Source organism: Rhinatrema bivittatum, chromosome 11, assembly GCF_901001135.1.
Source record: "Rhinatrema bivittatum chromosome 11, aRhiBiv1.1, whole genome shotgun sequence".
Lineage (NCBI taxonomy): Eukaryota > Metazoa > Chordata > Amphibia > Gymnophiona > Rhinatrematidae > Rhinatrema > Rhinatrema bivittatum.
The window spans coordinates 7187723-7200004 of NC_042625.1; the positions used below are offsets into that span (position 1 = coordinate 7187723).

At 46.1% G+C, this 12282-nt stretch overlaps 1 protein-coding gene across 4 annotated transcripts in view; it reads right to left on the reverse strand.

Annotated features, from left to right (window-relative positions):
* Window positions 1–12282, reverse strand: part of SMTN (smoothelin) — a 235359-nt gene that overhangs the window by 70474 nt on the left and 152603 nt on the right. For all 4 annotated transcript variants that reach the window (XM_029619024.1, XM_029619023.1, XM_029619021.1 and 1 more), the window contains one exon: window positions 1419–1483. In XM_029619024.1, the coding sequence (XP_029474884.1) occupies window positions 1419–1483 (65 nt within the window). The remainder of the gene's footprint in view (window positions 1–1418; window positions 1484–12282) is intronic.

Genomic DNA, 12282 nt, shown 5'->3' on the forward strand with positions numbered 1-12282 from the left:
TCTAGTGGGGGAATTTTATAAGGGGCGCGCGCCAATACCATTACCAAAGGGATAGGACTTCCTAACCATTCTAGTTATACAGCCTCCCATTCAGCCTGTTAGCCTCAGCTCACCTCTTTACTTTTTTGGTTTTAGAACTTGCACGCCCGGTGCTGGCTTGAGTGTCTAAGTATTTACGCACTGATTTCATTCATAAATCCAGGAACACCCATGCCACGCCCACACCCTGTCTCTTTTTCGGCAAAATGTATTTGTGCATGTAGCGGGAGATATGCGTGTACTCAAGTGGCTTTTAAAATCTGCTCGGCACACACTGGCCCAAGATATTTGTGATTTTGGCATGCACAGGGCTTCTAAAAGTCATCTGATTGTGAATGGATGTGTGTACTTTAGGCTGCTACCCTGGAAATCTAGCTGGGTAACTTTGACAGCATTGCCCAGATAAAGACAGAACTGCTGAAAGATGTATCTAGTACTGCCACAACTTCACAGAAACTGCTGAATTCTAACAGGTGTAAAGCAGGCAAGGATACCTACTGCAATAGCAGTAACAGTAAAAGCACCGCTTACTGGCAAATATTAGACCGGAATTATCTTTCTGCACTTATTAGGGAAGAATAAATCTCAGATAAATCAAGGCCTCAGGTTTAGTTTACAAAAGACTTTCAATATTTCTTATATTGGATGCAATCAGCAATAGAATTGTTGGCTGTCTGAAACGTCTGCAAATGCAAGATCAATCTCATGAAAGACTTAATTTTAAACTTTCTAGCAAATTCCTTCCCTGGACAGTCTTATCTGAGCCCTGGCTATGGCTGGAAAGGGAATTCTAAATTGAAAGGCCCTACGACTACAGTGTACTACTGTGGCAGGCCATGGTGTACATCAGTTCTGCTCTAGGCTCTCGCTTCAAGCACACCTTCTTCCCTCAACTCAAATCAAACAGGAAGTTGAGTTGGAAGAGCAGTATGGAAGAATAATTGATAAATACATACATACCTAGATTCCTACAAACAAATAGCTGCCCTTCTGAGTCTCTGAAAGCAACTAAAGAGATGCAAATTTACTTCTTGAATCTGTCTGTCTATACTGATGTCATAAATTACATCACTCGCACTGCATGAACCAATCAGATCCCGTTCCATGTGACTGGAGATGCGTCATTGCATCCAGGGGTTCAAGGGAATTACAGGGGAGAAGCTTAAATACTATAAAACACACCGGATCAACGTAATATTACTGCTTGCTGCATCTCTCGTTAAAATATTACACAGTGCAGAGAGATTTTACATTAAAATCAAGTTGTACCGTTGAAGAACACATGCAGGATTTGCCTCATGTGTTGTGCTTTGCCAGCAGTATCTGTTTGCTGAGCGTGCAGATCTGTGCACTCAAACATTCAAACCAAAGACTCTTACCTTGCTAACATTGCTGCTGCCGGTGGTGATTTTGAATGGAGAAGCTCTCAGCCCCAAAGTGAGCTCTAGAAAAAGCAAAGCAGAACAGATGTGCAGTTACTAAAAAGAAGGAACAGAGTTTGAAAGCATCTCAGATATTCTGGGACAAAGTCCCTGTCACTCAGACAGCCTCTGTATTTGTGGTGAGAGACGCAAGCGACAATGCTCAACAACACATTGAGAAAGCAAAGCATCAGCAAAGGTCTGGATTTCAGGCCTAATTTTCTTAATCCTGGATAATACGATCTGCAGCTGGAAATGTGTTTGGTTTTTTTTGGTGGGGGGGGGGGGGGTGGGGGGGGGGTTATAGTAGGTATTTGTGTTTTATTGTTGCAGCTAGTCTACTTCTGCTTACCATGTTGAATGGACTTATGACCAGGAAAGTAGTAATCAAATGTATTAAATAAATAGATAAATACGATTTCTACTGTAAGAAATTTTCAAGAAAGTCAGGTCATTGCTGGGGAGCTGTAAAAGTACAAGAATAACAAAAAAGAGGCTTGCCAGCACTGATTGGAGGAGTAGCCTAGTGGTTGGAGCAGTGGGCCATGGGCTATGAACCAGGAGACCAGGGTTCGGGTTCCGCTGCTGCTCCTTGTGACCTTGGGCAGGTCACTTTACCCTCCATTGCCTCAGGTACAAACTCAGATTGTGAGCCCTCTGGGGGAATTCTGTGCACAAATGTGCGCGCATGTTATAAAATCCAGGGTCGGTGCGCGCAAGGGGGTGCACACTAGTGCACCTTGCACGCACCAAGCCCTAGGGGAGCCCCGATGGCTTTCCCCGTTCCCTCCGACCCCCCCACCTTCCCCTCACTTCCCCTATCTAACCCGCCCCCCAGCCCTACCTAAATCCCCTCCCCCACCTCTGGCAGGTGTAAACTTGCATGTGCCGGCCACTGCCGGTGCGCGATCCCACGGCACGGCCGCTGTGCCGGAGGCCTCGGACCGCCCCGTCCCGCTCACAAAGCCCCGGGACACACACGCATCCTGGGGCTTTGCGAGCGTCGCTGGGCCTATTCAAAATAGGCCCAGCGACGCGCGCAAAACCCTTTTAAAATACGCCCCTTAGTGTGGCTGGGTTTAATAAAGGACTGGATAAGTTCTTGGAGGAGAAGTCCATTACCTGCTATTAAGTTCACTTAGAGAATAGCCACTGCCATTAGCAATGGGAACATGGAATAGACTTAGTTTTTGGGTACTTGCCAGGTTCTTATGACCTGGATTGGCCACTGTTGGAAACAGGATGCTGGGCTTGATGGACCCTTGGTCTGACCCAGTATGGCATTTTCTTATGTTCTTATGGAATTTCTATTTCGGACTCCTCTGGCTCCCTTCTCTTCCAAAATCTAAGGAAGCAGAGTTACTCTGAACAGGAATTATTCCCAACTCACTCTGCCCTGTAGGCCTTGAACAGAGAAGAGATTCCCCCAGAAGTCCTAGGAAACCTCCTGCGAGGTGCTCTGATGGAGGCTGCACTTCTCTTCACAGCCAATGGAAAGGATTGCAACAGCTTCAAGATGGCCGTCACTTCCCCTTTAGCCCTAAAATTTGTGGGTCCTAAGGCCTTGATAACACCTGGGCCTATCATGGGAGTGGATTTAGCAATTGATCCTGGCTCACCCGACTGTTTCTTAGAGAAAGAAACCAACCGTGAAGTCTCCAGGAAGTCACCGCTCCCGCAGTAGGCAGAGTGCACGTTGCCTTCACTGAGAGAGGAGCATTTGCTCCCACAGGAGCGGCACCGGCAATTTTTTTCTGCCTTGACGTTGAGTCTGCTAAGACTTGGCTCTAGTCCTAAAAAGAAAGCAGTCTCTGGTAAGACTCCCTGTGTCTAAGGCTCTACCTAAACTTTGGAACAAAGAGGCAGAGATGTGAAATGGCAGCCTGGGCAGACTTCACCGCAGAGAAGCAGTGAGCAGGAGAATTCAGAAGCCGGGAGTTTTAAGCTCACAGTGGTATAAAGGCTCTCTTGATGTTTAAAATGCTATCCTGGCTTAGGAGGAGGCAGAGAACACTGGCTCTGTATGTTCTGTGCATGACATACACACATGTGACATCATTAGAAAACAAGGACTCTCCCTCCAGCTGCTGGATGAGAGGATGCAACCTACAGGTTCTGGAGTGGTGGAGCAGAAGGAAGAGGAACTGGTATTTGTGCACCCTAGCTCCAGTCACCAAGTATTACCTCTAAGCAATACCCTCCTCAGGGGCTGCAAATGCTGCCTCCGCTGCATCCCTAGGGCCATGCTGGCCTGGGGAATAAATCCAGGCCCAGGGTTTTAACTTGGGTTTTCCAACAAGCTACTGGGCTAGCCCAACAGCAAGTCATTCATAAAGCATTTACTTAAGCTGTCAACTGTACTGGAACCATGTACTGGTAATCATACCATGGGAGAGAGAGAGAGAGTGACCCAGTAGCTACAATAAGCTGTGGCCTATGAGACCAGAGTTCAAAACCAGTTTCTTCTTGTGACCCTTTGCAAATCACCTTTTCTCCAGAGCTTTCTGGCTGCCAAACTACCCAGATTCATTACCACAAGGTACTGGCAACCAGAACACCACACGTGTTCTCAGCTGCTGTCCATCTACTGTCCGCACAGTTTACCGGTAACCAATTTCCAGGCACTCTCACCAGCTTATCTGCAATTAAAAGTTTTCAGGCAAGCTCCACACCTGGCCATGGACTGTTACAAGTTTATCCAGCTGCTATCCCCACAAAGTCCGAGAAAAGAAAACTGTGTGATCTGCGCTGTTAGCTAAGCAAGGTTATCAAAGCTTACAGATGCCTGGAGACAATTACTAAATCTGCTTTAAGTTTGTTTCCTACTGAGGTGCTCTGGATTCTGGTAAATTAACTGTATCCCCCCTCTCCTTGACATGCAACCTGTGATAGTCTGTATGGCAGAAGGTACTCTGGACCCTGCTGCTGAAGGAATTCTTTTTTGTAAATAAACAGAACAATTTCAGCTCAAGCAATGTGCGTGTGCACATGGACGCGGCTATTTTATAACATGGGTGCGTTGGCGTGCGCATGTTATACAATACAGTTCCCATATGCGCGGGTGGGTGGCGGGTGTGTGTGTGGGTTCCTCAATGCACACACAAGGGGGGGGGGGGCTTCCCCAATTCCCTCCCTCCCTCTTCCCCTCGACCCCTAAACTAATGCTGCCTATTCCTAATTTTTTTATTTTTATACTTACTGCTCCTCAGGAGCAGAAGTAAATCCTGCGTACTGGCAGCTGGCCAGCACGCACTTCCCCGGAAGAGCGTCTATTTTATTTATTTGGTTATTTATATTTTATATATCGATAGTCTGTATACAGTCATAACGGTTTACAAGATAAATAAATAAAATACAACCAGATTAAAAGATTATAATAAAACCAGATAAAAGAAAACCAATTCAAGTATAATGCTTGATAAAAGTGAACTATTACAAAACAAGGACTTAAAATAAACACCACAACTAGAGAACCAGTAAACAAGTTCATGAGGCCTCATTTATCTTGATGTTAATCCACCAATCAGCTCTGTTATAGATTTATTTTACATCTGAATATGCTGGTTTAAAAAGCCAGGTTTTAAATCTTTTTTAAATATTAAAAAAATCTTCCTGCAGTCTCACCTCAATGGCATTGGATTCCATCATTTTGGGCTCTGTCCCTGATTTTACTGTGAACAGCAGGAATAGTTAGCGCAAGCCTTTATTTGCTGCCCTTAGGGTCCGCTGGGGTGTGTGACTATGTACTGAGGCATTGAGCCATTCTGTTCTATCACTGTAAATAGATTTAGGTACTAAACAAATAACTTTTATAGTCTATCAATTAAAGTAGGGCTTATACGATCATATTTCCTTCTCCCCGTTAAAAATCTAGCTGTTGCATTTTGAAAAAGCTGCAGGGGTCTTAGGGTGCTAGCAGGTAAAACTAAGAGGGCATTGCAATAATCTAAATTTGAAGAGATTAATGTTTGAAGGACTGTTCGAAAATCACTGATATTAAGAAGCAGTTTAAGTATTTCTTTTTTAGTATATGCAATGTATGATACCCAGCTCTGATCTGATTTATATGTTTTTTCATATTGAGCCTAATATCAATAATAATTCCAAGGTCCCTAGCAGAGCCAGTCTAAATAAATAATGTCGGTAGCACCGGCTTTGAAAACAAAAGGCATACTTGGAGTCACTTTGTGATTAACTAAAATTATTTCTGTCTTTCTATTATTCAAAACTAATTTCATGAGAAATAGTGGTCATATAAATATCCATTAACTTTAAAGTCTTCTGCACAGAATCAGTTACAGGAAGTAAAAGTTGAACATCATCTGCATAAACCTAATGGTGCTGTCCCAGCTCACCAACTGCCCCGCCACTTCTGGACATATCTGGGGTTACGCGCCTGGCCGGGTCCTTTCTAAAACGTGCTTGGTGCACGCAGGGCCCAGCCACACACATAACCCCCAAAATTTACACACGCCTTAAATTTAGGCCATCTATGAATAAATCACTTTAGGGTAGAGGTGGAAAAATCTTGTGCGCTCTGCTGAAATTTTGGCCCGGGCCCAAGGAGAGGAGTCATTGCCATGGCTGCCCCTGGACAGATGTTGCCAAACTGGGGCTGATGAGAGTAGCTGTCATCATGGCTGCACAGAGGCTCGGCCCTGGCCCACAGCTGTACCCTGCCACCAAGCAGCTTCTGCTATTCCTGCAGCCTGCTCGCAGAGTGGGGGAGAGAAAGGCTGGCTGCTTAGGTGGAGGAGGGAGAGATTAGCAGGCGGGAGGACGGGAGGAGAGGAATGGACTGAGGCAGGAGCAGGAAAAAGCTAGAGGGACGTAAGGTTGCAAAAGTAAGGGAAAAAAAAACACAAGTACATTTTTTGAAGGGGGGGATTAAGGAAAAATAATATTTCCTAGTCTCTTACAAATTCTGGTTAGCACTGAAGTGTTAACCACTGAAGTTAGCATGTGGCACATTTAAAACTAATCATGTGAATGAAGAGAAGAGGCAAGGGGGTGGCTTGCTTGCGGGAATGACGGCTACTACCTGGAGATTAATACCCTTATTCAATAAACATACACACAGTCAATGCGACTCCAACATTGCTCCATGCTACAATGGCAAGAGGAAATGTGGAAAAAAGGATTTGCATCCACAAAAAAGCAGGGGAGTAGCTTGCTTGTTATGGCGGTTACCACCCCAAATCAAATAAGCCCAATACTTCACTTTCAATGCACATCCAGCGTAGCTCTCTGCTTCAACGGCAGGGGGGGAATGAAGAAAAGATGATTTATATTCAGACAACAACCAACAAGGACTGAATTACATAGTCTGGGTAAACAAATAAGCATGGGTGTAGCTTGCTTGTTACAGCGGCTACTATCCCAAATCAATTAAGCATGATACTTCACTGGGAATACATATCCAGCACAGCTCACTGCTTCAACGACAGGGGGATATTAAATAAAGAGGATTTATATTCAGACAACCAACAAGGACTGAATTGCACAGGCAGGGTAAACCAACATGGGAGTAGCTTGGTTATTACTGCGGTTACTACCCATAACTAATTAGCTGGATACTTCACTTAGATGCAGCTCCAGCACTGCTGTCTGCATCGATGGTGGGGGTGGAAGGGAATTGGAATAAAAAAGTTACCAATAAGGGCCCTGACCTCAGCGGTCAGAGTAACAGATTATGAAAACAAACTGGTGTGAAAGCTTGCTGGGCAGACTGGATGGGCCGTTTGGTCTTCTTCTGCTGTCATTTCTATGTAATCAGAGACAGTTCTTTTTTACTCAACGCACAATTAAACTCTGGAATTTGTTGCCAGAGGATGTGGTTCGTGCAGTTAGTATAGCTGTGTTTAAAAAAAGATTGGATAAGTTCTTGGAGGAGAAGTCCATTACCTGTTATTAATTAAGTTCACTTAGAAAATAGCCACTGCCATTAGCAATGGTTACATGGAATAGACTTAGTTTTTGGGTACTTGCCAGGTTCTTATGACCTGGATTGGCCACTGTTGGAAACAGGATGCTGGGCTTGATGGACCCTTGGTCTGACCCAGCATGGCATGTTCTTACGTAGTGCACTGCTTCAGCATTATATCCAAGAAAACCAGAAAATGTGGAAAAAAAAAAAATTAAGGGGCAAAATCTGTTAAGTCTCAAAAAGTGACAGCTACAGATCAAATGACAGGACAAAGAAAAGGTGAAATGGAGCAGCCTCTGGGCATGGCCTTGGCACTATTCTGTTTGAAGTGGTCGGCAAGCTTCACGCGTGCTTTGGAGGAGACATGCTTGAGCCCCAGGGAAGAAGATTACTGCTGTTGCAGTGACCCCTGCTGGACAAAGAATGGCACTGAAGGAGACTTCTCTGGAGTCCTCAGACCGCGTCATCTAAGCAGGCTGCCATGGGAAAGTGGAAAACACTGAAGGGGCTGGGAGAAACTCATTGCTCCACATACTACATTTGATTCAATTCAATGTGCATGTTTAAAAATGTATATATATTAAATGTGACCTAAAGTAGAAGCTAATTTGTTTGCAGCTAACGTCACCTGATTTCTTTACCCAAATTTGAGGACATAATAAAATTGGAAACAAACTAGCAACATGAAAGGAGAGAGAAGGGAGTGCAGCAGTAAAAATCATGAACTGAAGGACAGGTTCATCACATCGATGCAAGCACAGCAGGACAAACGTCAGGCATTAAAAAGCATCTTCTATCAGCTGTAAAGTGAGCTCCAAGTGAGAAACACACACTCCCTAAATGGCTCTGTGTGACTCCCAAATCCAGTCTGCAGCGGAGCATTGTATGTGCAGGACCAGGCTACAGGGGGACCCTGCTGGGATATATGGAGAGTCCTGAGGGTGGGAACAGCTGGGGCAGAATAAGAGGAGGCCCCTACCTCTCCAGGAGAGGAAGCTCCTGTAAATCTATGCTGACCCAAAGCCGTGGACTTTGTGTTCAAGGGCTGGAAGTTGCATTAGAAAAGGCTGGAGCCCACGTGGCGTTGTGCATCCAGCCTGGGAAACAGCACTCGTCTCCCACATAATGAGGTCTGCCAAAGACGGAGGTGAAGCAGCGCTGCAGAGAAAAGGGTGTGTGGTTCAGGAAGCAGAGGGAAGAACGGCAGGATGCATGAGAAACGTTTGGCTAGCCTTGCCTAAGGAAGGGGCTAGGACAGAAGAAAAGCAGCGCGCAAACTGTGTACAAGCGCACTGGAAGACAGAGGAGCACAGGGAAAAAACAAAACTGAAAACTGCCTTTAAACCAGTAGCGGTCTGTGGGGCCTGCGGGCAGCACATGCAGACTAAGGGGAGAAACCCCATCTGGAGTTAGAACTGTTATATTCAGCACCGGCGAGGCAAGGGGTTTTTTTTTTTTAATACTTTTTTTTCCCCCTTTTAAAAGAAAAAAAAGAGAGAAAAAAAGCAGTTGTGCACTGTGGCTGGAGCAGGGCATGGCCCAGAGAAAAAGTGAAAGTGCTTAGAAAGTGCAGAAGCCAGATAGCTTAAAGGCCTGGGCAGTACTACTGAAAGCCTGGCATGGACCCGCAGTGCAGGTAGAAGAAAGAGAAACCAGGGTGCTTAAAAGAAGAGTAGCCATGCATTTCTGCACAGTGGGAGCTGCTCATTCTCAAGTCCCGGGGGATAGAGAGAACCTGAGACTGGAGATGTGGACTATGGAAAGGCCAGCCAGGTCAGTGGGACCAGCGAAGGCACTCCCAGATGCCATAGACACGCAGAGAGAGGATGGCAGAATTAAATGGTGGCAGCTGGCCGTTGAACTACAGATGTTTGCAACAGAAGTGGCCCAATGGGAGGCAGAGCTAAGGCAAGTCACCAGAGAGAACACGATGGTAGTGAGTGAGCTAAGAAAAACTGCCAGCCAGCCCAAAACGAAGCCAGATGAGGCTGTAGGGCTCCTGGAAGCTGCAGAACAGCAGCAGCCGTCTGAGTTCTCTGTCCGGAGCTTGACACGTCCGCGAGACTCCAGCTCAGCTATGGGGGTGAAGCCCATGTGGGTTGTGAGTGGCAAAACCCTGTGGAGAGGAATGCAAGTATGCAGGAGAAGAGCCAGAGTGATGGTCCTGCGATGATGGCATTACCCGAGAGCTCAAGGACGAGCTTAAAAGACTGGCCTGAGACGGGCACTACCGGAAAGCCTGAAGTTGGTGCTACAGGAAGTCTTGAGGGAGGCCCTGGAGGGTGCCCAAACATTTGGGCTGATACAGTACAGTGCACTCCAGCTGAGCGCACTGTTAACCTGCGTTTGGACGCGCTAGCAATACCCCTTATTCAGTAAGGGGTAATACCGCATTGAAAACGTGCTGCCTACCCTGCCCGAAACTAATAGCGCTCGCAACATGCAAATGTATGTTGATGGCCCTATTAGTTATTCCCGCGCGATACAGAAAGCAAAATGTGCAGCAAAGCCGCACATTTTACTTTCAGAAATTAGCGCCTACCCAAAGGTAGGCGTTAATTTCTGCCGGCACCGGGAAAGTGCACAGAAAAGCAGTAAAAATTGCTTTTCTGTACACCCTCTGACTTAATATCATGGCGATATTAAGTCGGAGGTCCCAAAAGTAAAAAATAATTTAAAAACAGATTTTTAAAATCAGCCCGCGGCTCGCAGGTTGAAAACCAGACACTCAATTTTGCCGGCGTCCAGTTTCTGAACCTGTGGCTGTCAGCGGGTTTGAGAACAGACGTCGGCAAAATTGAGCGTCGGCTGTCAAACTCACTGACAGCCGCCGCTCCTGTCAAAAAAGAGGTGCTAGGGATGCGCTAGTGTCCCTAGAGCCTCTTTTTACCGTGGGCCCTAATTTGAATACTAAATCACGCACACAGGAGAGCTTGCCCGCTCTCCCGCGACGTTTACTGTATTGGCCCAATTGAAAAGATCCCTGGAGAGGGCAAGACAGACTGCCTAGAAGGGGGCAGTTCCAGATGGCCTGCAAGAAGCAGTATTGAGGGGCCTGAGAGGCTCGCTGCCAAGGGGACAACTGAAGAGGCCGCAGAGGCCATGGAGTCCCTAGCGAGAGGGAGAACAGAGAATCCAATGCATGGCAACGACGAGGAGTCGGCGAGGGCTGCGATGGAGTTGCCAAAGGGCGCTGGTCATGACAGTGCAGAGGAGGCACAAATCATCACAGAAATGACTGTAGAAATCACTGCAAGTCCCACAGTGTAACCTGGAGCTACAGATGGACTCAGATAAATGACTGTGTGTACACACTGGGCGAGGACCGCAGTGGGCTGTACTAACAGTGTTGCCTGGTGTAACCCTCAGATGTGGGAGGTGAGTCTGACCCTAGAGCCCCGACCCTAAACCTAGCTGTGGGAGGCCAGATGGGGTGTGTGGAACTTCCATGGATGGGATCCAGGGGGAAGTATTGACGCTTGGATCAACAGGGAGCACGTAGCGGAGTGACCCCTTTTTCTGCCTTGTTGTATGTACAGGACCAAGCTAGAGAGGCCTGGTCCACCTTAAGCCCCACAGAGGGATCCTGCTGGGGTATGAAGAGTCTTGAGGGTGGGAACAGCTGGGGCAGAATAAAAAGAGTAAGCCCAGCTCATTAAGGAGGTCACTGCAGGTTATCCTGGTAAGGTTCTAAAAAACTGGAATCAGGAGTCTGGCTTGGACTGCTGGTTAAACTACTCCAATCCATATTCAACTTCTGCACAGTAAAATGAAGCTGCTCAGGGTTTTTTTGTCCTCTGTCCTGCGAGTATTACTTCCCTCGGTCCTCGCTGCCCTGCACTGTTGCAGACCAGGATAATGAAACATGACAAGAAGTGAAGGGAGGAAAAGAAAGGAATGACAGACATGCAAGCCCTAATAAAGCTAACAGGTGAGAAGTGGTCAAGCTGTTCTGGAAATATTTCTCTAAGCTATTTAATTAGTCAGTGGAGCAGAGAGAAAGAGAGGGAGATCAAGAAAGGGTGTCCTGCTCCTATGGCAGCCGAAATAAATCATACTGCACTGCCTGCCACTATAGGCTCACAGGGAAGCGAGATTTCTATTTTTGGTCATGGGGTTATTTAATCAACTGGATTTTATGATACAATTGAAGGGTTTAACAAACAGATTCTGAGAGGCGTACCACATGAATAAACAAAAATATATCCTAGCTAAGCTTGCCACATATAGGAGGGAGAAATATGTATCCACATTCCCACACAATGTACTGTATATGCAGCAGCTCCAACCTACATAAAGGCCATTTTTACAAGCTGAACACCACAGCTACTCTGACTTTGAAGTGCCAGAACAAACACGCAGCTGCCAAGTGGCTCCAAGTTTACGAGCAGCAGTAACTGTGGTCTGAATATCCCTCAACTTACCCTTGTTTCCCCGGTGAGGTCACCTGTGGGGCCAATTCTAGGTGATCTCCATTCAAAAGTTTAAGGGCTCGCTGTGATGAGACTGTGCAGATAATTTACTTGTGAACTAGGACAGAACTGCCCTGTGCCCTACACATGCTGCTCATCGCTGACAAGGTGACTGGACTCACCTGACCAGCACTACCTCAACTGAACTTTCCTGTTAGGGGTTAAACACTGGAGCATACAGTACATCAGCAAGATCTCTGCTTACTATATCCCTCCAAATCTTTCTGCCCTATAATTTTTGTCGTCATTAGCAATACAATATTTTAATATTCCATGTTGCTTTCAAGAATTATGATGTACCTCCGGCATAATATGTGTGTACATGTTCTGTATGCAAAGTTCAGCCAGCGATATACAGAGACAGATACATATACACACATATATATATATAATAATACTGGGACTCAAAGATCTTCACTGACCA